The 27,326-nt window shown below is 42.1% G+C and overlaps 1 protein-coding gene across 4 annotated transcripts in view; it reads right to left on the reverse strand.

The window, feature by feature from the left end:
- The window catches only part of LOC122627623 (nucleolysin TIAR), a 386,513-nt gene that overhangs the window by 298,529 nt on the left and 60,658 nt on the right, over positions 1-27,326 (reverse strand). For 2 of the 4 annotated variants that reach the window (XM_043808893.1, XM_043808891.1), the window contains one exon: positions 24,306-24,395. The exons of the other annotated variants lie outside the window; for them this stretch is intronic. In XM_043808893.1, coding sequence (XP_043664828.1) covers positions 24,306-24,372 — 67 coding nt within the window. In that variant the 5' untranslated portion in view covers positions 24,373-24,395. The remainder of the gene's footprint in view (positions 1-24,305; positions 24,396-27,326) is intronic. 4 annotated transcript variants of the gene reach the window in all.

The raw sequence follows: 27,326 nt of genomic DNA on the forward strand, positions 1-27,326 counted from the left end.
TTGAGTAAGGTGAATCGAAAAGGGTGGAAAACAGGCAAGGTAACATCGCTTGATAGTGGTCGGACGTCCGTGACCACCGTTTCTGACTAGACACAGGGATGCTCACCGCTTTGACACTTGACCAGGGCTACCATCGAGACTGTTTTGATCACGCGACTCGGCCACATTACCGTATGGCCAAGCCTTTAGCTTCATAGATGATTCAGGAGACGGATGCTTCATGCTAACATGCTGCTTTGTAACACGACGCTTGTTGACCGCCTCTCTTTCTCTCTCTTTTCTTTTTCACTCCCTCTTTCTCTTTACTAAAAGTATCTTTCTTTCCTGTTGCATCTGATCTTCCAAAATACTTCAACTTACTCGATCTCGTTCCTTTTAAACTTTAGAGATATTACACAAAAGCAATTACTTTTTTTACTTCACGGAAATTCAAAGAAAATACCAGTCAAAGCTATCGTTCAAATTGTCACACGTATTTTAATCATTCCCTCTTATTTTTCAAGTGATTGAATTGCGATAAATAAAAAAAAACATTTTGATGAGTATGCGTTTGAATAAAGGATAGCTGTGAGAGCATGTTTTAATATTACAGAACGTCAGAATCTTTTCTTTAGAATCTTTACAAGGGGAAACATAGCATGGAAATATGAAAGATATTGTTCAGACGAATAGGTGATCAGTTTTTGATGCGAACCAAAGTCCGAAACCTAACTATCTAAAGACGAAAGAAGCCAAACTTGTTCGTTGAACTTGTACGAAGACAGTGGAAGGCCATGCACGTGACCAGAGGGTCAAACGAGCATAGCGAAAGTATTGTCCGTTGAGGCTATAGAAGGAGACGTAGTTGTGACGAAGAAGATAGAGATAAAGGGAGATAGAAAGAGAGATGAGGAACGTGAGTATGAGAGGTTAAGATAGATAAAGACAGAGAGTGAGAAAGGGAAAGAGAATGAAAGAGAGTGAGAGAGAGAGAGAGAGAAAGAGAGAGAGAGAGAGAGAGAGAGAGAGAGAGAGAGAGATGAAGAGATTCCGAAACAAAGACAGAGAAAGAACATGAAGCAAGCGGACAGGGAGCTAACGCTCTGATTAAATTCTCCAGGAATTTAAGTGATTTCACGTTGATTCGATTGAAGGCATTTCATAGACGAACAGGCACGAATAAGGGGCCAATAAAAGCGCGTTTGTCGGGCGAAAATATCCTGACTTAACACTCGGTAGAAAGCATCGCACGGAATCCGGCTTACAGGAAATTCCGAGCATGGCGTGGATATTTACTCTTTCCTTGTTTATCGAGCATCATAGTGAGCGGGTACCACGTATCGCTTTGTAACGTCGAACTACTCGATTGGTCGGATGATTATTTTTCGAGAGAAAAAAGAGAGAAACGTAAAAGAGAAAAATGAAAAGAAATGAAAGCCTAATATAAACGATTCCGTGTCTAAGGATATAGTAGAAAAATCATGCGGTCTCACCACGCCTATATCTTTTCTTTTGCTTTCGACGATATATGCCTGCCTCGTTTATTCCTACGTCATGGTATAACAAAGACAGTACCGAACCATCAGTATTACGGCAGAACGGACGCAAGAGGACGAGGAAAAAGAAAAGGGTGAGAATGGAGAAATAAAAGCTAGGAATTAATATTCGGGCGCTCGACTCGTAATTGGATATTGTCCGGTCGAATTAGAGTTTTAATTTCGCTAGATTGCGCCGTGACCAACGCTGGCCCGTATCGCCACCCTTTCGTTTCCTCACCCTCCGAACGTGCACCCTTTCGCCTCGTGATTCTCGCTACGACGAACGAGAGTACCGACGGTGACGAATTTTCGCGAGAGAAAACGAATGAGAAAGATCGAGAGAGAGAGAGAGAGAGAGAGAGAGAGAGAGAGAGAGAGAGAGAGAGAGAGAGTGGAAATAAGTGGAAGATGAAAAGGGCTAGTGCGAAAAAGCAGCCTACTCTCGCGTCCTTGAGTTTCCTTCGATCGTTTCCACGTTTTCCCTCTCTTTCTTTATCACACTCACTCATTATATTTCCTTTTCCCTCCACAGACTTCCCTCTTTCTCTTTGTCTCTTCTTTCGTCCTAGCAAAAGCGACGTTGTGAAGTCGGTGGAGAGCTAAAATATGCTGACTTTTACAGGCGCGCAGAGAAGGGTAGATGGAGGTTTGAGGATGAGGAAGAAGAGTAGGAGGAGCAACGAGGAAGAGAGCGAGAGAGGCGAGAACGAAGAGGGACCAGACCACAAAGGCTGCGGTCGGCTCGATTTTACCGGGCAGACGTGTCCTCGGCAATTATCGAACTTTTAAAGTCCGAAAGGACCTCGTTGCACGTTACCTAATGCCAGACACGTCCATTGTGAAATTGTCGGCGTTCGGTGTCAATGCCCTTGGCTCATATTCGCGGCAGCTGCGAATGAGAGAAGGGGGAAACGCGAAAGGGACGGTTAACGTGGCCCTTCTCTTTCCTTTATCCATGCGCGAGGCGTTTCATTAAGATTACTCCGGGAACGTCCTTGGCGTTTCTCCGAATAATCAGCTTTATTGGGAGCCGGGAATTTTTTTTAATCTCTACCCGATAACAGAGAAATGGGAAATGTCGGAATTAGTCGCAACAACGAAACGAACATTCGCTTCGATAATATATGTACTGATTACTATTCCGCTTAGGCTTACTTAAACGCGAAATTGTACGCTCGAGTAGATAGACAGACGTGCGTACACGTGCGACGGAATGCGCGTCTCTAGTTTGCAAACTAATCGGCAATTCTCTCTTCCAAGTGTTATATGCATAGGGGCTTGCTTGAAGCAGTACGGACGGTTGGCCTCGGGCGAGATGCATGCATATTTGGCAGCCGGAGCAGCCTTGTATTCCGGTATAGCTTGTACTAGTAACGGTTCGGTAACGGTCCTGATATGCAAATATATTCATTACCTACCTCGGATATATCCCTTTTAACCTCCCACCTCCACCCACTCAACGGGCTATGCGCGTCTTGCTCTTTTTCGTCAAGCAAAAACCTTGACGGTAAACGCGCGATTCTACCGGCCGTTGAGCAAACAGCAAAATCGTGGAACATCGATCTGGCCCACGCCACGCCTTACTTATTTACTTATCCGATTTTTGATTCGGGAATATCTTGAAACGAACAACGACTTCTTTCTTAATATCTCTTCTTCTCTCTCTCTCTCTCTCTCTCTCTCTCTCTCTCTCTCTCTCTCTCTTTCTTTTTCTTTTCTTCAATTCAATGTTCACGTTATAAACCTCGGTGATTAACTCTATGCTTTATCGTAGTGCGTTCTGCTAATTAGCAGAGAAATTTAAGCTCGCCTATCGAAACCAGATAGAGTAAGGAGAAACTAAAAAAGAAGAGAGGAACAGAGAGAGGGAAGGTAGAATCGTCGTAGACGATACTCACCTTTCATTTCCCGATAGTGAGCTAGCGCTCACTCGACGAAAGAAACGAGATGCGTTTCGATTTCAACTTCTACGAATAGAATAGAACGACACTCTATTCCTCTCTCTCTCTCTCTCTCTCTCTCTCTCTCTCTCTCTCTCTCTTGCTTTCAAATAAACTCGTGTGCCCGTCGGGGTTCGTTGTATCGCGCTAAGTTCACTCTGACGCGACATTGATTTCAAGATTCCGATTTAGATAACGAAACCGGGCAAACTCGAATGCGTCGAAGAAGCCGAACGAATTTTCGCACAGGTGTATATCCGGTGACTGCGCCAAGGAAACTTTGCACCACTTAATCCAACCTTTCCTCTTTCTTTCTCTTTTTCTCTCGTTCTCTGTAGTTTTCTCATTTCATCGTTCCTAAATCGCTATAGCTAAAAAAAGTGCCAAAGGCAGCTACGTAACAGACATAGTAGAAGAATCGAGTAAAGAAAAAGGTATTATCGAATACCACCATAGAGGTGGATGTGAGTGGCGAAGAAGGCTAAGACGAGAAGAGAATCAAAAGAGTAGTAGAGGTTTAATTTCTCCAACGGTCTATCTGCCGATAGATGCACTACTCGAAATTTTCTTCCTTCTGTTCACCTACAATCCCCTCTCTCATCTCTTCTCTTTTTTATTATCTTTTCAACGATTTCCTACGTTCCTATTTCGCGCAAACGAAATTTCGGTACAGCGAACACGTGTTATATTAAAGGAGGGGAAGGTCATGGCAGTTTATTTCGAAAGAGATACGAAAATCTCGCTTTAGTTCACGTCTCGTCACTTTGCGGAAAGATCACTGAGATGACGAGGAAGTACATCTCGCTTATTATTATTATTATTATTATTATTATTATTATTATTATTATTATTATTATTATTATTATTATTATTATTACTTCTAACCTCTTGGCATATTCCGCTTATCATTTGATTCTCTCGCGATTTCTCATTCGGTGATAAGAATCGATTTAACGGTGTTCCCGAAAAAATCGCTTTTTCTTTTTTTTTTTTTTTTTTCTTTTTATGATCTCTCCCGTTAGGCCTAGAATCCTCCTGGCGATTAATTAAAACGTTGCAGTATCGATTTTAGATTGGCCGAAAGCACGTGTGCACGCTTAAGTACCTACGTGATTACGGAACAAGTGACTTATCGCGCCGGCACAATTCTACGGCCAGCCAAGCTTACAATCAAAAACTTTTGGAAAGCTAACTTTTTCACTTTGCAAGATAGTTTTCGCCGAGTTAACAACAACCTTCCGACGCGAAGTTTTCCATTTGTGGAAACAGACGAATTTCAAAGTTTCTCGACGAATTTTAGAACGCGCGCGCGCACGTAACGCTTCTCTCTTCTTTCTCTTTCTACCCCTCTTTCTTTGGAAAGAGCACGCGCACGCGCGTACTCAACGATGCATGGAATAATCTCTTTCTCTCTCTTTCTCTCTTTCTCTCTCTTTCTCTCGCTGGCAACGAGCTCATCCTGCCTACGTATCGCTCCATATCGTACAGAAATTGCTCTCTTGAAACCGCGTAAATGAATCCTCCGACGTCACGCGATCGAAATTTTCAATGAACGCCTAACCTACCAGATAATACATATTATTTGCGCTTAAGATTATGCGCATCGTTGAATTACGACTTCTCTTTCTCTCTTTCACTCCATCTCTCTCTCTCCCTCTCTCTCTTTCTCTCTCTCTAATTTTCTTCTCAATCGGTCGATCGATTTTTCTCGTTCATTTATGGTAAAAGCTAAAAGAGTATTCAACTAAATCCTTGTCTATATCCTTATCTACATTTTTGCTCTCTTCTTAGATTTTAGTCACCGTGAGGATGGTGACTTGGCGTGCAAAGGGGAATCTCAACCAAGCTGCCGTCTATCCCGAGGGAGTTTCCACTAATTTTCTGTAGGTCCAAGTAGAAATGGACCGTTAACACCCCGATGTAGAAGGCAGGATATAGAAGCGTAAGACGAAGGGAAACTAAATCGAGATAAAGAGCGAGATAGACAGACAGACAGACAGACACAGAGAGAGAGAGAGAGAGAGAGAGAGAGAGAGAGAGAGAGAGAGAGAGAGAAAGACGTCAAGAAAGGTAGTAGCTCGAAAGGCAGCCAGGCTATCTAAGAAGAGAGAATCTGGAAGCAGAGGGTGATGTTAAAAGTGAGAGAGGGTTGGAGCCTCGAGTTAAACAGAAACTTCTTCCCCATCCACGAATCATCCTTGTTTGCTGCTACGCCTTCTCTTTCTACCGTTTCCTCGTTCCTTTCCTCTTATCTGTCTCCTAACGGCCGGAAATTTGGAAACTTGACACCAGCATGCTGACCGACTCGGGTTCTTCTTCTTATATCGATACTTTGAAAAGCTTCCGACTATCGTTACTTTGATCCATCGTCTCCCGATCGACCCAATTACTTTCCATAGAAAAAGAAGCTACGTATTTTCTGCCGATTAAAATGCTTTCTGTCGATCGATTCCTCCTCGTTTCCTAACTCACATACATATACATGTCTCTCTCGCCATTTTACACGCGCTTATTTCGAAAACGAGCGTAAAATGCACGCATAGAAGCAGCTTCGTAGTCGCTGTAATAACACGACGAGTATAGTAGTGGTGGAGTGCACCTCCATAGTATAACCTCCGAGAAGGCAGAGCTTTATAATAGTACGATGGAAACACAATGGCACCCATTCTACCTTTCTCTCTTCATCCGTCGTCGTGGTTCGCGAGCGTAGCACCGCGAAAGCCACCCTCTCGCCAAGCCTGCTGTCGGTGGTGCCCTTTACTCTTCCTACCTACCCACCTGCCCACCTTTGGAAACTTTACATAAATGTACTAACTATAACCATTGTTTCACTGAGGCAACAATCCCTCCAAAGTATCCTGTCCAAGTAATATTTATCGTTGCGGGTTAATGAATTTCTTTTTCTTAGTCTTTACGTTTATTCCGCTAATCCGTTTTCTCGAGGTTGCAAATTTCATCGTGACTGATCATTTCTTTTTTTTTTTTTTTAAATCCGATATTCGGATTTCGATTATAGAAGATCGATAAATATAAGCCTTGAATAAAATCTCGCTTTATCAAAAAAGAAATAAAGATGAAAGATTTACTTACGCGCCACTAGGTTTCAGTAAAACTCACGATTTTCACGAATTTATCGGATAAAGGGCGCTTCGTAATTCGTTGGTGAAGCACGAGACGCGTCAAAAGAAACCGAGCGATGTTTCCGCCGCGAGGCCATTTGCGCGATTTGGAAAGCAAAGAACGCTCCACCGCCTTCTTTTCTTCCACACAACTACTACCAACTTCCTTTCTATTATTCCCTTCGCATCTTTTCGTTCGTGCCGAGTCTTTCTTTTTTTTTTTGCAACCGGTATCTCGGTTCTTTCTTTCCTAAACTAGGAGAAGGGCCGTCTACAAACGTGAAGAAAGAGAAAGAGAAAGAGAGACAGGGTTTTCATTTGTAGAATTCCATGTACCGTGATTTGTAGCTAACGGTTAATTCATTTTCCCCGCAGATTCCCCTTTCGGTTGTAGCAGATTGGCGCCGAGGAAAAGCCGCGATGCGAGAAAGTATTGTCCGCACGCGTTCCTCCTTATCAAATCTTTTTCTTTCTAGACTTCTACCGAAACAAGGAGTAAGAGTAGGAGAAAGTACAAGAAGAAGAAGAAGAAGAAGAAGCTTTCTACGACTTCCCTAGACTATTTTCGTCGATGTTTCCTTGCCCAGCCTAGCCCTGACGTCAGGGAATGAAAGAGAAACAGTAAGAAAGAAAGAGAGAGAGAGAGAGAGAGAAAGAGAGGGGCAAGAAGGGAGAAAAAATCACATCCTGTGGGAAACAATTTATGCCTACGTCCAAGAGAGCCACCGAAAGAGATCTTTTATTAAGGCACAGCGCCTATAATATTTTATGATCCACTCGGCGGAGTAACTACGGAATGGCTTACGACGTCGTATGAAATACTTCGATGCCACGTGATCGGTAATGATTTCGAACGACCACGAAACGCCTTCTTACATATTTACGTGGGTATATACTTTTGGGTGAAATAAACGAGCGAACGATGGCAAAGGAGACCATTTGTTATTCTATTCTAACGAATGTTAATGTCATGCAAGAAGCGCGAGCGGCAAATTCGATCGCGAAACGGCGAAGTTAATTATTACGTTAACACGAGGGTAGAAGGAATTACAGCGGAAGCGACGCGTATGCATGAATAAACATTACTTTCGATGTAAAGGGTGCAACGTGGTACGAAAGGAAAAGCTTGCCCGTAGATAGGATGGAGGAAGAGAGACGAAAGGGGAGAAGGTGGTGGAGGAGTGAGCAAGGGAAGGTAGGTTGGAAAAGAAGAGGAGAGAGGAGGTGGTTGCTTTCTCTGTTTCCAGCGTGTTAATTGTCAGCACTCACCGTTGGCACATGTGCGGCGAAACGTTTGGCTATTCATGCAAACAGTTTTCGAAAGTTTAATCGGCGCATCCGTCGGGTGGGCCGTACGCTCGTTCGTTTCGAGTTCATGTGCGGAGAGGGAGATGGAGAAGGAAAGAGAAAGAGATAGATAGATAGAGAGAGAGAAAGAGAGAGTGAGAAAGAGAGAGAATTGGGAAACGAGAGACAGATAAAGAGTAACAAGGCCGGAGAGAGCATACGAGAGCGAAAGACAGAGAGAGGAAGAGAAAGAGAAAGAGAGAGAGAGAGAAAGAGAAATAGAAAGAGAAAGAGAAGGCGAGGAAAGAGGGCGAGCTGGAGCGAGAGAAAAGTTGTTATCTGCTTCACAGGTGGTGATAAGGCTACGATTTGTTTCCACGTGAGCTTGCTAGGCATAGATTAAAACTGTTTAAGCCCCGGCCATCCCCAGAGGCACCATTTCTACTCGAGTTTAATCTATTCATACTGTTCCCCCGCGGTATCCATCCTCCGCCTTTCCAAGTTCAGCTTTACTCTTGGGATACATTAAATGTTCCCACGAATGTCTTTAAGACGTGGCGGAAACGGAAAAAGCTAGGAGCTTGTCCTTTTATTTTTTTTTCTCTCTCTTTTTCTTTTTCTTCTTTGCGAAAGAGATTATACACGAAATAGATAGAAAAGTTCTAGTTTAAATAAATTTTTCAAAGTGGGTCGCGTCGGGGAAAAAGGGTATTTCGGAATTACTTGCGAACAACTTCGTAACTAACGATTATTTTAATTCGCACGAAAAAAAAGGATAAAGGGCCGGACTTTATATACACACATATACGTACATATGTATGTATGACGTACACATATATATAGATATATATATTTCTCTTATGCGCTCTTTTATTCGCGGCACGCCAGAGAATATACCAATATTTTGCTTTCATCTTGGGAACCTATATGCATGGAAGACAAAATTCCATGGGCCACGAGTATATTTTCACGAAAAAGTGAACAAATTGCCGTGTCGGCGAAAGAACGAGGAAAATGACAGGAAAATAAGTGTCTCCCCCGTCCGAGGATAATTTTCACCCTTAACTCTTGTTCCCCCGCACCCATTTCCTCAATCACGAAGACTAGAATCGATTCAGCGATGCACAAGGGATGTTTCCAATTATCGTTAACTATGAACACAAGTGATATACAGGGTGTGTTTTTTTTAAATTGAAACACCTAAATATCTGGAAAACAAAGCGTTTTTAAAAAGAAAGCTTGAGATAAAAGTTATTTAGTTTTCAGGGGCAAACGTAATAGCATTATTTATTTTTAATTCGGTGTACGTGCTAAAAGTTATTTTAAAATCAATAAATAAAGATATTATCAATAAATGGAGGGATTTACAATTAAAAAAATCCATTCTGTATATACATGGTCCTCGTAATCACGAGTATATAACTCCGTAATATAATAATGTTCTTTCTCCCTATTTCTCTATATATATCCGAATAAACTACTAGATTCATATTTCTATCTATTTCATATACATGTATAATTGAAACAAAAGAATATTCGAAAATTATCCATAATTAATCGATTAATAATACTTTTGTCTGTATAATGGAGCAACCGAAATTCTGCTCTTATCGATCTAATTTGCCTCTAATTACTTTCCCATCCAATTTTTTCTACTTTAGTTTTTTATGAAAAAAAAAAAAAGAGAGAGAGAGAGAGAGAAAAATTTTAACGACGATCTTTGAAATATGAGAAGAAAAATACATGGAATCATTCTTTAATACATCCTCGAACAATGCTTGAAATCGAGTCAAGTGCGTATTGCGTGCACCTCGAGAGCAATAAATCAATCTCTGGGCGATTTACTTCCCTTAAATTCGCCCTATCTCCCAGTTTTCGCGATCAGACATGCGATGTAACAATTACCGTTCGCTCTCCCTCTATCTTTCTCTTTCTCTCTCCCTTACTCTCTGTGTCTCTTTCTTTCCGCGTCATTCATAATATCTATCACCAGCAACCCCAACCACCAGGAAGAAGAAGGACTTGGAACAAGGGAGAGATGGATTTCGATATATAGGGTACCAGCCTTGGAAGGGCAATTTTGAGAGAAGAAAATATATGTCGTTTCTTATTGTTCGTCGAGCCGCCGAAAACTTTACACGAGAAAATACGTGTTTCAAGATATTTCATTCTTTTTCTCGAAATCACTCTCTCCTCTCTTTCTTTTAAAACTCTCCAAGATGATTCTACTCGTTCAAAAGCTGATCGTTCGAGACAACGAAAGAAGAAGATGCACTGAAGGAGGAAACATCTTCGCATAATTAGCAGAAAAATTAAGCTTCTCAGGCGCTACGTGCGAGCGCAATTAAGATCTGTAGATGGCGTAAAGCGTCGAGATTTCTACGATGCTAATTACACGGCACTTCGCGGTTCTTATGTGCCTACCAGCCAGGTAGGCAGTGGGCAATAAATACGCTGCACGACTAAGAGCCACAGTAAAAGAGAGGGAGAGAGAGGGAGAAAGCAAATGAGAGAGAAAGAGAGAGAGAGAGAGAATGTGAGAGAGAATGTGAGAGAGAAGGAGGGCAAACACGGCTGAGTTACGAAGGAGAATAATGTCAGCAAATATACAAGCGAGTACAATGGGTAAACGTGTTTAAAATATATTCACCACTGTGAAGCACATATACATACACACTCACCCACGTACGGTACACAAAATGAGTGAGTGTGAAAATTTAACGTGCACACTTCTCTAAACGAAATTAAGCACATATAGAGAGAGAAAAAATATATGATTACGCGATAATACAATAAAGAGATAAGTCGGATATGCACGAGCGTGCGTTTTTATTGTACTCGTAGGACTATTTTGAGAGTATCGAGAAGAGGATAATGATAGGAACGAAGGACATGTTGGGACGTGAAAGAGAATGAAAAAAATAGAAATATTTAATGGAACGTAGATGAGAAACGACGACTATGCGTCGCCGCAGGACGCGAGACGGCCACTGGCCGATCTATCTTCCATCAGTTTGCAACATTAATGCGGCATTTACCGTAATGGCATGAAACGACCTAGAAAAGAGGCTACGTATTCCATCGTCAGCGATGGACGTTTCGACTGACCACACACATGGTCGAGCCATGACAACCGGTCAAAACATGAGTATTCGCCAACACCCTGGACACGATGACCAACGTGAGTATCGCAATCGATATTTTAACTTTGGCTGCGAGCAATTTCTTGGAACATATATATTTATCTGGTTAAAAAAGAAGGAAAGAAAGAAAGGAAAAAGAAAGGCGATTCTTTCTCGGCCAACAGACGATGCCGTCAATGATAGTGAAAAATTCTGAAAAAGAGAAAACGCATTGGAACGTTCTCGAGTTCGTTAATGGTCGTGGTCGTGGTATAAAGTTTTATTTCCTGCCATTTAATTAAGGTTATTTTTGTTGTTACGATCACACGGAGATGAAGAGAAGGTTATTACGATAACAACAGAACATAGCTTTGGTCGCCCTTGTTAGATCCTCGACAATATTATAGCAGACATTCGTTGCCGGTAACAGTAAGAAAAATCTTAATAATTTCGCTACTCGAGCATAAGCTGTGAGACGAATAAAGGAGGATAACATTATCACGGATTTTCGCGAATGTTTGTTATCACGAAGATGGTAGAAACGTGTAGAAACACATCCTATTTTACGAAAATTGCGTCACTCGGATTAGTCTGCTTGCGGAACGGATGTTCCGCATTTATGACGCACCCGAGCAGGCAGGCAGGCAAGTAGGCAGGCAGGCTGGCTGGCTGCTGGCTGGCTGGTTGGCTGGTTGGCTGGCTGGTTGGCTGGCAGGCATCCTTTCAGGAAACATTTCTGGAAGAGCCCGCATGTCCTTGGCTTGCGGAAGAGTCCCAATGTACGGGTAACACGCGACCTTTAATAAATCTCTTCGTTGCATGAGCGCAGCGAAGCAAGCTCATTCTACCTTCTCTCTACTCTCCGTTGCATCCTCCGGGAGATTCCAGTAAATAAGCTGGCCGAGTTTTAATTATTCCTATTTTCCGCATCCAGGTGGCTTGTCCTCATCACGAAGCTCCCGTAAGCTTCTCGTCTTGCCCGCTCTCAAGCGGTTCTCGAGATTTAATTATGCAAATCGTTGTGCCACTAGACAAAACCAATATTTGCCCGAGTTCTTATGTTAGATAGAAACGAAACCTCCGATCCCAGTGGCCAAGGACAAGGAAGAGAAGAGAAAAGAGAAGGAAGAAAGAGAAAGGGAATGAGGGCTAGGACCGAGAGACTCATAATCAGGAAGATTCATTTGCCTTGGTAAATAAAAATATAATCTCTCGCCTCTTTGCTCGCGCCACGAGCACCGCGCCCCAACGGAGATCCTCTTTGTCGTCATAAATACATTTTCCTCGAACGCGGTAATAGGTTTCCCACTGATTAAAGCTGTCCATTAACCTTTCGCCTCTTCTCGGATAAAGGAGAACGGATTAGGAGATTACAAGGTAGTGCGGTGGCAAGTGAGTTAGCTCTTAAAAATCGACTTTCTAAAAAGCGTGCGTGGAACGGAACGTTATTACGATCCCTTTTCACTTTGAGAACGACTGTCCCGCGTTTTTTACATTGATCATTTCTCCTATTCCTTCATCGAGCATCGATAAGTGTTCTCGTTAAGTCGACGATTCGTTGCCTTCTGTAGTTCCCCATTCTCTTTCCAAATGATCAATTTTATCCGAATGTATCGCGAGACTATGGACTCGTTTCGGAGGAAGATATTCGAACGTTCTTTCGACAATGGCGTACGTTTCAATGACTTTACTCCGCGAGATTATAAACCGGAGGATACGATCATGGATTAAATGCAAATGGAACACCACTTCTCCTACGCCTATCTGTTGCAACGCAGCGAACTCTTGCAAAGCAATTTAACTTCTTCCACGGAAGAATAATTTCATTCATTCGTTTAGAATTCTCTTCTATAGTAGTCAAATGGATTTGTAGAAACTCGCTTAAATCTCGATGCGAAGGGATACGTAAGTAAGGGAAGGATTAATAAAACGCTGAATTTTTTTTATACTTTTAAAGACAATCGGTCGTAATAAATTCGTTTAATTGGTTAGTCCAGAGATAATGAGCTCGAAATAAATATGTCTAGGAATGAAAAACCGGAACGCTTTGTCCCGTAAAAACTCACCCTTTTTCTTCTTCATCCCATACATAGGTAGGTACATGCTCGTACACGATCCCTGATAAAAGTTTCCTCCCTATGATCATGCGCGAATCTCGTTACAAGGATAATTTTTCCCGTAGGATTTCATCGGGATCGTTGGGGCCAAAATATCAGGGCTGCGTTGGACTTTAGGAAAATCGAGAGGTAGCGTGCCGAGCGAACAATGGCCGTAACGACTACCACCGGCTACTGCACGGCGATTATTCATTTTCTCCTTCGGTCCTTCCATGAAATCTCTAATAACGGTGGCTGCTCTGGAGAGCCAGGTAGTGAGGTTAAAAGCTTCTCTAGCGTTAAAAAAGAATGAGTGAGGGAAAGGAAAGGAAGGACGAGATGGAAAGATAGGTAGAAGAGAAAGTAGAGGAAAAAGAAGAAGAAGAAGAAGAAGAAGAAGAGGAGGAGGATGACTATATGGAGGATGAGAGAAGTGAGGAAAGACGGTGGTAGTCAAGCAGGTAATGTATCCAGTTAAAAGTTTTCGCAGGTTCGCCTTGTAGCAAGTGGAGGGAGTAAGAAAAGTTCCTTGGAAGGCGGCCGAAGTACACTAAGGGAAGGAACGAAAGAAGGTGGCACTAGAGGCTAGAGATTGTGCATTTGTTATTCATGGGGTCCGACGCTTCAGTTAGCTTTAACATTTCGCCGCGTGAAAAGTAGCCGCACCTTTCACCGCAGCCCCACGTACGTCGTATGCAAAGAGGGGACAACCTTGGATATAAGGGATGAACGATGCGTCGAACGTGTCGGCCGAAGAGGAAGAAGCAGAATATAAGAAGAATGAGAAGCGATTCATGATCCTAGAACATACCGCTATGATACCACTATGATCGAGTAAAGACCGATTTCGAATCGGTTTATCGTAATGCGTTCTCCAAATTACCCTTCTGTTTTATTGGCCGGACTATATGATCGTGACGTTCTCGCTACCTTTTATTTAGGTCAGTCCGCGTAATTAAATCGTTTATGCGTTCGAAGCATTAACGAAGCGATCCACGTTGGACAGAAATGATACCAGCGGCTATGGAGAGCCGCATCACGATTACGCGTTTTCGATCGGAATTACGAATTAATGCTTGTGTAGCCACAAATCGTTAATGCTTATACTCGTTCGCTTTTCGTTTCGGTCAGTGTGGCAATCCTTTTTGTCTTCGTTTGATATTCTTTTTATCTCTTTCTCTTCTTCTCTCTATCTCTATTTATCTATCTATCCCTTTCTCTTTTTTTCTCGGATTCACCGCGTATTCCGTGACTCTTTCGCCAGGCCAGTATATGCTATAGGTCAATTATAATCCCCCGCTAGTGGCGCTTTTCCATTCTCTCCATAAGAGCAAACGAGCGATTTTCAATGGACAGTACCTGTCGATATTACCCTCGTCCATCTTCTCCGTGTAGTGTGCTTTGAAAGCCCATCCGAGGGTGGGAACGAGACCGGCGAGCGAGGGTACAAGAGGAACGCCAGGGGAGAGAGCTAGCCAGCAGCGAGGGCCGACTAACGATCGGCTGGAATCGGTGTAACCAGAATTAACACCACGGCTTGATTTTTGCCGCATCGATTTTTCTGTTGACACGAATGTACTCGGTATCGAAGACCGACCGACGAATTGACCGGCGAAATTCTCTACATCTCTCTGTATTGGTTGTCTTGTTACATAGACATATACAACACGCGCATGCGTATTGTTTCCTCCGTCACTCGGTTCTCCGTTCAAGGAAATTGTCTCCCCTTTCGATAAGAAACGTTACTGAGCTGGCAATGCGATAAAAGATAAACGGAAACGTAGGTAGGAAATAATAGAAAGCGATGCCAGTGTTCGCGTTGGGAGTACTTTAAGTTCGTCGTTAAAAACGCATCGTATATCTCGACGGAAATATCGCGCCTCTTGAGAGAACCATTCGTGGGAGGCGTAAGTGGGAGGGTGGATATCTCATTATGCAATAGCGTCGCCTTTTTGAAAGCACCCTAAATTTCCCGGGTGACAGTTTTTTCCGAGCCACTCAGAGGGAGAGTTACAAGGAAAAAGAAAGAGAAAGAGAGAGAGAGAGAGAGAGAGGGAAAGGTGGAAAGGGAGAAAGAAGGAGAAAGCACCGAGTGACGGCGCACAGGTGCGTTCTGTAGCTTGGCTCGTCGGCGACGTTACTCGAAAGCTGCAAAGGATGACGATATGAAATTTCTTCTCTCACTCTTTTTCTCTCGTTTTCGTTCTCTCATCTTTATCTCTTCACAAGAGCGACGCTGCAAAGTTCTTTTCCTTACTTCTTTCCTACCTTGCTTTCATCCTTTTATCGACTTCTTCGTGCTTCATCGATACGATTGTTGTTGCTTTCACGCGTCGAAAAGGTAGTAGTACCTTTCGCGCAATCTCTAATCTTTCTGATGCATCCGAAAGTTTTATTACCCTCGCTCTTCCAAAATGGAATTCATCCATTCAATCTTTTCCTCTCCCGTAATCTTTTCCATTTATATACATATATATATATATATATATATATATATATATATATATATAAATTTATATATATATATAAGCTGTGGAAGAAAATTTCTAAACTTATAAATTTCGAGATTAAATTGATTTTCATTTTCTTCATCGATCAGAAAACTGCTACTTCTCTCCGGGAAAATATGACGTCGTCTATGGCGATGAAGAATCGTCTTCGTAACAGAAGAAGAATTCTCAATAGAGTCGAGATAACCTTGTTCCTTCGCTCTACTAAAAACTTAGAACTCGGGTTAACGGGTAATTCCTAAATTTCTATGCAATGGCGCACAAACTACCGGCGCAGCCCCGCATTTATGGATCACCGCCGTACGATATAATCTGTATTCACGGTTATACCGCAAGGTCGATACGGGGGTGGGCTGTGGGTGTTGCGGTGTACAACGTAAATCGCCACTCCCGACTATGAAAGTAAGAGCAGGCGGGCTTGGAATCGCGTTAAGCACGTTACTGCTAGACTGCTTACGTCGTCTCGTGACTTAGGTCATGGTTCGACGGATGGAGACGGCACTGTGTACCCCTTATGATTTCTTTTCCCGATAAAAGAATAAAAGAAAAAGAGAGAAATAAAACGAACGACGAATTATATTTTCGCGAGACAAGTCGATACGTTCGTACAACCAACCGAATCTCGACTTTCCCAACTAATTTCAAGCAAGAGGGATGAGAAGTTTCGGGGAAACGAGCGAGTATCGTACTTTACGACGCGTCATTCTCGCCTAATTTTCGAGGTAATTTATCTTTCGTAACAGGGAGGACGTTCATTAAAACCGAGATAAGATTCGAGATAGACAATCGAAAGACATTTCATGGTAGTCTTCTCCTCGCGAAATAGAAGCGACGCATTGCTACAGTGAAGTTTCGAGATAATACTACGGAGTAGGTAGGTGGTAGCTAGATAACTAGCTGGTTGGCTGGCTGGCTGGTTGACTGTGAGAGTCGCGAGAAGGTGGGACATAAAGGGGTGAAAACCGATGGTGAATTAAGCCGGTACGACCACCGACGCGTATACGTCTTGCCCAAGCTTAACGGATGATTAATCTATCCACACCCTCCGCAAACAAGTACCTTCAAAACAGGCACCTTGGCGGGCCACCTATATTCGTTCGTACCACCCACCTATCGCGCGCGCGCGGCCACGCTACGACAAAAACGGCTGCTTCCAATTACCATCGAGCTCGTTTGGAATCTCCCCCGCTAATTTGAACTCGCTCCCGCCGACAACTCGTTTTCCAGACCACAGATTCGGGATTTTGTGAGGTCGTTCGCCCACAGTAACGGTACTTCGTCGATTTCTCTAATCCTAAAAAAAGTACGTTGAGATCGCTCCTATTCGTTATACGCATTCAAATCGAACTTCTCCGTTACTGTTGCGTTTTTCTTTCTCCTTTTTTTTCTTTCTTTTTTTTTTTTTTTTACTTTCTATTCCATTGTATCCCGTTAATTTCGTTGCATCTGGGAGCAAACGTTTTATATCGTAAATCGTGCTACCATTGGAACAGAATCTTTTATATGAAACAAATCATTTTAACGAATCAAATGCTAGATGGCCGCGCTCGTTGGAATCATACTAAATCCGTATTACTCGTTGCAGGTACATATGTACGGTAAACATCGACTAAGATGCTAGACAGAGTGCGTTACAAAGCTGCGTTTACGATAGCTATGTAAGCCCTTCTACGTTTACAGAAGACGGCATCAAAGACCATACATTACGATACTCCGGCAAATAAACGTTTCACACTCTGTAATGTCTTTACCGTCGTATTAATTAAACGAATGGACGTAATTATCCCTTTCAACGTTGAAATTGAGTTGTGTACCGTCGTGTACCTAGTTACCGAGAAAACGTATATCTATATATACTTTAGATTCAATAGATTTTTTTATTAAAAGATACATACTTATTTCTTTTTTTCTAATTCTGGTAAACTCGTTTAATAGTGAAAAAGTAGATCGTTTTGATTCTTCACGAATAAAAGTAACAAAATGTAAGATGTTCGACTTGAAATGTGAGCAAAGGTTAAAGCGATTTTTCTTGGTAAGAGCTTGAAGCTTTGCGTTGATCCGAACTGTTCACCGATCCGACACGATCGTTCGTTGCACCAGGAAGATCGACGCTGATCGCGTAGCGCCGTCCATGAACAGGAAGACGATCGGATGGATCCCATGAATAGTGCGGATGTCGTGAACGGTGTCCGGAGCTCGTATATATCTGTCGACGAGTCGGACAGACAACGGATGTTCCAGTGGGACACCATCGGCCTTGATTGACAACTCCATGCGTGCAACCGCGCACCCCAGATTATCGGGTCTAGAGACCGGAAGCTCGTTCTGCTGACCACCTCGAACTCCGAAGCAAATTTCATCTGGCAGCGTACGATTTCCGCATACGGAGGACGTATCGAGCGAACGTCTATTCGATTCGGCTCGTGAATGTTGTAGGAGAATATTTCGTAGGACGTGTTCTCTCTTGCCTAGTTCGTGCATTATAATGCGTCACGTAGGACCAAAATTCGATCGTTTTATCTTTCTCCAGTAACAGCTAGAGTGTATGGAATAGAAACGCAAGGAGAAAAGAATAGGTTATTCGAAGAACTAGAAAATAGATGAGAGAGAGAGAGAGAGAGAGAGAGAGAGAGAGAGAGAGAGAGAGAGAGAGAGAGAAGAACTAAAGAGAATACGATATTTGACGAACTAACGTTAAATCCTTTTCCTCTTATTCCACGAGATTTGGAAAACTTGTCGTCCACGTGTTATCATCAGGATCGATTCAGAAGTAAAGGATATCGAGCGTCGGCTGGTACTACCGTCCAGACAATGGGCAAGGATACTTTACTGGGTCTGTTCTTGGAGCACGAATAGCAGAAGCACGGGACTAGCGAGCGAGCCGAAAGCGGCTCGACAGACGAAGAGAAAACGAGAAAGTGAGAGGAAGGAAGAAAGAAAAGAGGAGGACAAAGATAGAAAAGGAGAAGGAGGAGAGAGAAAGGGGAGAGAAGGTAGTAGTAAGAGGGTACCCCCCAACTGGCAGAGGGTGGTTAAAAGGGGGATAGTAGTGCGAAAAGGGGGCACCAATGTCTTGGCTTGCAAGCTTCGGGGTCCTCCCGTCACCCAATCACGTCCTGGCGAAGCTCGCCATATTTCGCGGGGCGGAGTCCTCTCCTCGCCCTCCTCGCGCGACTGACTCAGACGCTATGTTCTACTATTATTTTAAACCCTTCGCCGTCACCCCTCGTCCCCGTTTCCTCCCTCCCTTCCTCTCTCTCTCTCTCTCTCTCTCACTTTCTCTCTTGTTCTCTCTCTCTCTGTCTCTCTCTCTCTCTCTCCTTCTCTTTCTCCGTTTTACTACTACTACTACTATTACTACTACTTCTACTACAACTACTTCTCTCTATCCATCCCTCTTTGTCTCTCACTCTCACCATTTCGCTTGGTTTCATCCTTCTCACCCTCTCCGTGAGCGGTTCTCTCCTTACCACCACCGACCGTCGAATCAGCCCCTCTCTACGACGGACGTACGGCACCCCTTCTCGAGCCCTCTCGACAACCACCCACCGGCAACGTCTCGTGCCTCGGGGCGGAGATGAAAATTTCCAGACTCCTCGACGATCGAAACCGAATTGTTATTTCACGAGGTAGTCGACCCCTCCGCGCACGTCGTACCCTTCTTCCTACGTGGACTTTCTCTATCTCTTTCCACGCTTTCTCTCTCTCTTTCTCTCTCTCTCTTTCTCGCTCTCGCACTCGCTCTTTCTTTCCCTTGCCCTTGGGCGAAAGTTATACGTCGTGAGATCCCTTCTTCCTTTCCTACCGACCTTCAGACTTCTTCTCTTTGCGCCGAAGATTAAGGCTATGGTTTATTGCTAAGTAAAACGTTCGAGGATCGACCCCGTCGAGGGCTCCCTTTTTGATTTTTTTAAGTAACCGGATGTTAGCCAATTTTCTCGGAGAACATTTAAAAACATTTTATGTTTCTTATTCTAACAAATCGTACGAGGATACCATCAATGTATAAACCTTTGAGTATATCAAGACGATAATATATTTCTTTTATTGTTTTACATTATATCTTGAAAGAACCATTCAAAATTCCAAAAAAGAAAATACTAGAAAATCTCTTTCTTCGTCTTCTCTATCGATATTTAACTGTGTGTAAAAAAAAGCTCACAGCGAACCACCTTTCGTGAGCGAACGGAGAACCAGTAAAATTTGCAATTTAATGTCGCCTTTATTTTTATAATCGATCTGGATATGATTCTTTCATGGGACCTTCCCTTTGAGCGCGCGGAAAAAGACCTTTCGGCGTCGTCACGGCGAGAGGGTGGCAGAATAGAAAGAGAGAACCACGGGAAAAAGTGGATAAGTAGAAGAGAGCGAGACTGTGGAAGGGAGAGATAAAGAGAAGAAGGAAAGAGGAGAAAGGAAAAAGAGAAAGTAGGAAAAGCACGACGACGACGACGACGACGACGAGGACGACGACGACGAGGACGACGTCGACAGCGTGGGCGTCACACTCATCTTTTTGAAATACGCTACACAGAAACGTTGCCGTTTACCACCGCGATCACTGTCATGTGTAAAGGGATGGAAAAGAAGCTTACCTACCCACCGATGGAAGCTTCAAGGTGCATGAATTACAGGTACCGAGTGAATAGGCTTATTTCAATTGGCGTTTCGCGACTCTGCGGGACTTGTTATTCTTTTTTCTGTTTCTTATTTTTTCTTTTGGTTTTCTTTTCTCTTTTTTCTCTTTCTTTTTTCTTCTTTTTTTCTTACTAAGCGGCTTTTACAAAGGGATAGGAAGAGATAAAGATAGAAAGAGAAAGAAAGAAAGAAAGAAAGAGAGAGAGAGAGCGAACGAATAGCCAATGATAATACTCGGGCGATTGCTTGAATCTTTTACGATATATGTAAATATATAAAAAAAAGTATTACGCGTGTACATATGTATGTAAGTGTACACTCCATGTACAAGTTTTTACCGTTCTGAATGAATTCTATTACCGCGCTCTAATTGTCGCTCTAACGACCGGCAAAAGAGCGGCATTCATCGGCGGACGATTCAACGTGTTTCGTGCGAGCCACCGAGGAATTCATTTGGAAATAGTTCGAGGGAAAGAAGTTTCGGTCTACGCGAGATTCAACCTCTCTCTCTCTCTCTCTCTCTCTCTCTCTCTCTCTCCCTCTCTCTCTTTCTTTTCCACCTTTCTTTTTTATATATTTTTCTTTTCTTTACCTTTGCTTTCTTTATTTTTACGGTTGGAAAACGCAAAATACAGGGTCGTGATTACGACGTCGCTTTTCGAAAAAACTGGTTTGTTCGAAGAAAAACGATATAATCGCTTGGCGAGCAATTAAGACGAAAACGAAGGGTTGCTTTTGCGAGAAAATATTCGCAGAATATTTCTTCGTTTGTTTCCCGGTGACGACTATTCCCGCGCGTTCGTATAAATATATTCACCAACGTCGGTTACGTTTAATCCCAACTAGACGTTGCGTCAGGTTTCCTGTCTCTCTCTCTCTCTCTTCCTCTATCTCTCTCTCTCCCATGGAAAGGATAAAATATTCGATGCGTATATCTTCGTGAGCGTATGTAAAAATTTAACGTTCGACAAAAATTCATGACCAACAATGCGTTATCTCCATATTCATATAGGTATCTCCCTCTTTCTCTCTCTTTCTCTCTCTCTCTCTCTCTCTCTCTCTCTCTCTCTCTCTATCTCACTCTCTCCTCATATATATATATATACAAACGCGAAGCTATTTATTTGGCGTTATGTAACGCCCCACTACAGTGAATAACTCTGGGTGCAAGGTAATTTAAACGTTAAACTACAGCCACGCTAACGATGAATGTACTATCGTCGAATAAACGTGTTGTTCTCTCGTTGCTATATGCACAACGTACCTCTGCTTGGGCTAGCTCTCTTATCCCATGTTCCATACAGTACCATCTCCGTATACATAACAGTTGCAACTTTCTAAACCTCCCATACAACTTATAAACTTTAGCCTTATTCATATCGTACGTATTAAAGCCACGCTGATGATAAGGATCAAAGAACGACGGTAAAACTAATTTTAGCTTTTATGTGATTAGGTTCCATTGTCTTATAAACAATAGTCATTCATCGATTGTCGATGGATAAATAAATCTTTCATATAAATGTCAGAAATAAATATTTCGGTTATTCGAGGGATGCTTGACGACCTTTTCTTATAATTAATAATTTCTTAAAATTTTTCTGACATTGATAAAAAAAAAGAAGTACGTATATTTACGAGATTTAAAAAGTGTAGATATAGGATATTTAAATTTTCGCACGAGACATAGTGAACGGAGTAGGAACGAATCGAAGAGCGACGTTGTAATTAAAAATTCGCGCTCACGGCCGGCTTTGTCGCGGACGAAAAAAGGGAAGCGACGATCGATGTCGCGCTCTACCAGCCAATTTGTCGCTTACGAAATTGCAAGAGGGGATGGGGTGACTATGACGTCGACCTCGGGGGTCGGCATAAAAAAGTCACCTAGGTAGGGATGGTTTGAGCTCGACACCGTTTATCACGAAACGGTTAATATTTAACTCGTGGGTGGAGAGGCAAGTTTTACACGCGTCCGTTAACAAAGTGAGGCTGAAAACCACCGGCCAGCACCATGTCGAACTGCCTAAAAGAGAAAGAAAGAAACAAAAAGAGATAGAAAGGAAAAAGAAAGAAAAGAGATAGAGATGTACTTGCAGGAGAACACGTCTCGTTTACGATAATCCGTTATGAAATTAAAAACATTAGGGTCCCGTAAAGATAAAGACATTGTCCGCTTGTACGAGCGACATGATATTGCCACGATACTGCCAGGTCACAAACGCTTTTATTATAATATATAAAACGATATAACTCTAGTCATAATGTGGGCCTACTACTACAAAAGCGGGAAGTTAATACCCCTGTTATATCTTTCTCCTTGGGTATCTTCCACCTTAACGACAAGTATAATTCTTTTTCCTCATTCCTCGACGTATCTCCTATTTTACATCGTACGATAATAGTGAGTAAAAAATTAATTAACAATTATTTTTAAGATATCTCTATATAATAGTATTTTCTTAATGTTCGCTTTTCAAATAGGTACTAAATTAACTATCTTGTACAATCGTTTAACGATTTTGCTTCGAACATAATTTCGTACTATGAGAAAAGAAAAATTATGGTGGGACATCTCTCTCTCTCTCTCTCTCTCTCTCTCTCTCTCTCTCTCTTTCTCTATGGTGAGGAAAGGAACACGTTTCTAGAGTATTAATGAGAACGAATTAGATAGAGCCGAGATTAGAACCAACAGGTAGAATCACGAATAGGGGAGCTTCGTCGGGGATAATTCATCGCTAATCGAACATGGGAGCGGGCAGGTGCACAAGGGTCGGTTTTCACCCTTACCGTCCTTATCCACCGGCGTACGCGGTTGCGCTCTATTATCGGTTGTTGGCCGTTGTCAAATGAAATGGCAGTGCGAGGCAGAATCGAATAGATAGCTCGATTTATTGTACCTCGTTGTGCATTGAACGGGTGAGAATCAGTTCACGTCAGAGTTATCTATATCTTCGTATCAGAAAATTTCTCTTTAATTCTCGGCTATTGTTATAACGTTTTTGTATATCCTGATTACAAGGATATCGCAATTGCATTTCTAATGTAGCAGGAAAGTTGAAACCGAATTGCACGAATCAGTAATGCTTCTTTACTAACAAACTTTTATCTAAATAACTACTCTCTGTTGTATGGTTATATGTTCTAGACAGTTCGGGTGGAAAGATAAACTTGATTTAACTTCAACATTATCCAATCAGCCACAGGGATTTCGAAGTTAAACAGAGCTTAACTTTATCCGGCTTATGGATCTAGCGTCGAACCTAATATAATGTTCGGAATTAAAAAATACTATGCTTGTTAGACGAACGATCTCGTTGAGTTCAATGGCGAATAGATCTTTTGTTTAGGTTGATGCTATGGGACACTTTTTTTTCTTTTCTTTTCTTTTTCTTTTTATCTTTTCTTTACGCGTAAATGAAAGACGTCGACTAAAGATACGGTTGCATATAGCTATTATGCAAATCGTATTGGGAAGTATAATTAACGTCGTTATAAACCTAAGTTAAGCAATATATACAAACGGCTGTGTGATTTAAGTCCTTATGCTGCACTCCCGAGAGAAGAACGATAATGCTATTCGCGTAATAAAGCCTGAGTTCATGAATATTCAGCTAGCTCATATCGAAGTTTTAGTAAAAGTTATAAAAAACAAGAAGCCGCCGCGGTCCAAAAAGATCCTGGAAGATCATATTCATAACTTGTTATTACGGAGAACTTGATACGGACTCTACGCTCGGCTCTACTGTTATGCCTCGTAAATTGGATTAAAATTACAGTTGTAATATCCAGTCAGATCCAAATAAAGTTTCATCTAGTTTCAAAGTTAGAAACGCATCTCTCGTTTAACTCTTTATTTCTGCTCGGCCAGAGGTATGCTGTATAAAATTTCTAAACTGTTCTATTAGTATAATAAAACACTTTCAGCAGCTTGAAACGCATTTTTTTTTTTTTTCAACGCGACTTAACGCTATTTTTCTCAACGGCAAAAAACGTTGTTTAAACTTACACATAAAATATAACGTGATAGGAAGTTATATATCGTCGAATAAATGCAATATATCTTCGATAAAACTTACTGCGAATTAAGATGGACAACTCCACGCGTTGTTGCGAGTACGAATCGTGTTTGTAGATGGGGTTCATCTTCCACGAATCGCCGATCTTACCTGAAATGAGAAAGAGAATACACGACTACTTTCGTAGCTCCTCTCATAAAAAAAAAATCTATGAATCGTTCTTAAGAAATAGGCTTCTTAAAATGTTAATATAGATTTCGTTCGAACGATTTCAAATATGAGCAATACCCGAGAAGTATCGAGTGAATTTGTGGTCTTGTATAAAAGTCGAGTCGTTGGTGACTGTGCTTTCCTTACTATATGAAGATATATTGTCTAGCTAGTCGAGTGAACGAACGAACGTGGTGTTAAAGAAGAGGATGAACAAAGGGTGAAGAGAAAGAAGAGGAACGATGCTGGCCACGTGATGTACAATATTGTTAAAAGCATAGAAAGAGAGCGACGCTGTACGCTGTTCTGCGCCATTCCTAGGTCAGGCTGACAATGACAAATGATACCGTGGCCTGTCCTCAAATTTTCTTATTACCCACTACGTAGCTTCTTACGGTGGACCGCTTTGCTGTCTCTCTTTCTCGTAAATATCTATCGCGTGTCACTAATCGCTAGAAACAGCGACGATCGTGAAGGAAACATTAAATGATAGTAAAAAAAAAAAGAAGGAGAAAAAGAAAAAAAATTAAATAAATCGATAGACCGGATAAAAAAGAAATGGATTAATTAATTCGTTTCCATCGTGAAATCGAAAGAATGAATAATTAAAGAGACGCGTTCCCCTCTTTGATCGCATAATTAAAGCGTTCATCGAGATCGAAGGACCTTTAATAGAAGTCAACCAATTCATAATTATTAGTCGAAGGAAGATGACTCGAAGAGAAGGACCGGGTAAACGCGGTAAACGATCGAATCGATCTTATTGTTAGAAACTGAAGGGGGGGTGGAGTTCGTTTGGGTAGAGTAAGAAAGAGAAAGTACAAACGATTGGAAGGCAAACGTCCTTTTGTCTTTATTCACTCCCCTTCGTGTTGGCCTTGACTTCTCGACAAATTGTCAACTTATAATTGGCGTTCCTTAATTTTGTTGAATTAAGCTCGCGATTGCTCTCTCTCTCTCTCTCTCTTCTTCTTCTTCTTCTTTCTTTTTCTTTCATCATCCCTCTTCTTTCCAAACCCTCTCCACTTGTTCATTCATGACCCGTCATCTATTCTCTCTTCTCCCTCGTTCTTCAAGAATCCCTAAACGCAATGAAAGTGCTGTAGTTTGTACCTCAAATTTTTCTTCTCCATCGGTCAAAGAGATCATTCGTCCATTAAACGTGCTTTCCAATGCCGTGATCTTTTCACGTTTCTTTTTTCGCCATCGAGCAAACACGCCGAAGTATAAATATAGTAGCACTTCAACGCACACGGATACATCATAGTAGGAAGAAAGCAAGATAGACAACATACGTCGTACGCAGGATAGGTCGTTCGAAAACAAAAGGGTCCAAGAGAAAGAGGTTTAATTGGCTTTCGAGGGAAACGCTGCGTTACTAGGGCCACATTTAAGGCTTCTCTCTCTCTCTCTCTCTCTCTCTCTCTCTTTCTCTCTTTCTCTCTCGTTTTTGTTCAACACGAGGCAGCAGGACCATTTCGAACTTAACGTTATGCGAATATTGTACTTGGCAATCCAGTGAGGGTCCCTTGAGTAAACTTCATAGGAACGTGGAACTCGGAAGCTCAGGACCTTGCGCACTGGATAGCGTACAGGTACGCACATATGCGTGAGTATATGAGATAGTCCACGTATTTTTGTGCACTTATACGTACATACTTGGACGTCTGCTTGTGTATGTGTATACTATGAAGAAGAGAAGCGAAGTGAGAGGAAAAGAGAAGATGGGATAGACACACGATAAGAGAGAGAGAAAGAGGGACAGATAGAGAGAGAACAGAGAAGTAGGCAGATACATTCAGCAGGGGGTCGCATAGAAAGGGAAAGAGAGAGAGAGAGAGAGAAGGAAAGAGGAGTGGAACGGCAATGCAAGGGTGGGCCAAGGGGTATGAATCAAGCTGAGCAAACATTGAACTTCGAGATACGGTGTCGCCGTATGAGAGCTACCGCTTGGCAAAGAGGAGGTTCTACCTCGAAGTACACCTTCGCGATTACAATTCCCGGTCTCTGCTCCTGGCCACTAGCTCTACCCTCTCTCTTCACCCCCTTTATCTTGGTTCTAGCGTTCCAAAACGACCGTAACGCTTTCCGACGACAAAACACATAGATTATATCAAATATTGGGGGTGCGGGACATCGAGCCATGTTTGTTGTTACGTTTTTCCTTAACAGCGAGACATTTTTCTTGCATTACAGATTAAACGTTCTCAACCGAAAAAGAAATTTCTGCCGTTTCAAATAATTATGGTAGGATATTACTTAACTGTTTTATATAATATAAGTAATCGTTGTTTCGAACTCGATGGAAATAGAATTTTTAAAAAGATTATAGTTATGGACGAAAGAATAGCGATCTTAGGAAGTCTTTCTCGAAGCGTGTACCGGGTAAAGACGAGATAAGAATGAGGGCTGCTGTACGAAGAAACGTAGCGTCTCATCCCAAGGGATATCAAGAGAGTGGCCCGGCCGGCTCCTTCTATCCACGGTGCTTTAGCCAACCCTAACCATACCAGACTGGAATATCTTAAACGGGCAGGGACTTTTTAAGCAAAAACTTTATCATACATACGCCGACAAAGCAGCAGAGACCGACATGATCTTCTAGTCGTCTGCCAAAAACTCTCGTCCACTTATCGTTTCGATATTCTAATTGGCAGAAAAAGAAAAAAAAAGAAAGGAAACAGAAAAGGATAGAATGCACGAGAAAAAACGAGGGACGTTACACAGAGACTTTGTTTCCTTTTTTCTTTTTTTTTCTTTCTTTTTCTCCCTTTTATCCTAATAAATTAGTACAGTCCGTCCCTTCTTTTGTATGTGAAAGGATTGGAGATCGCTTATTTTTTCGTTTTTTCTTTTACGCAGCCATTATAT

This window comes from Vespula pensylvanica, chromosome 3 (genome assembly GCF_014466175.1).
Source record: "Vespula pensylvanica isolate Volc-1 chromosome 3, ASM1446617v1, whole genome shotgun sequence".
Taxonomy (NCBI): Eukaryota; Metazoa; Arthropoda; class Insecta; order Hymenoptera; family Vespidae; genus Vespula; species Vespula pensylvanica.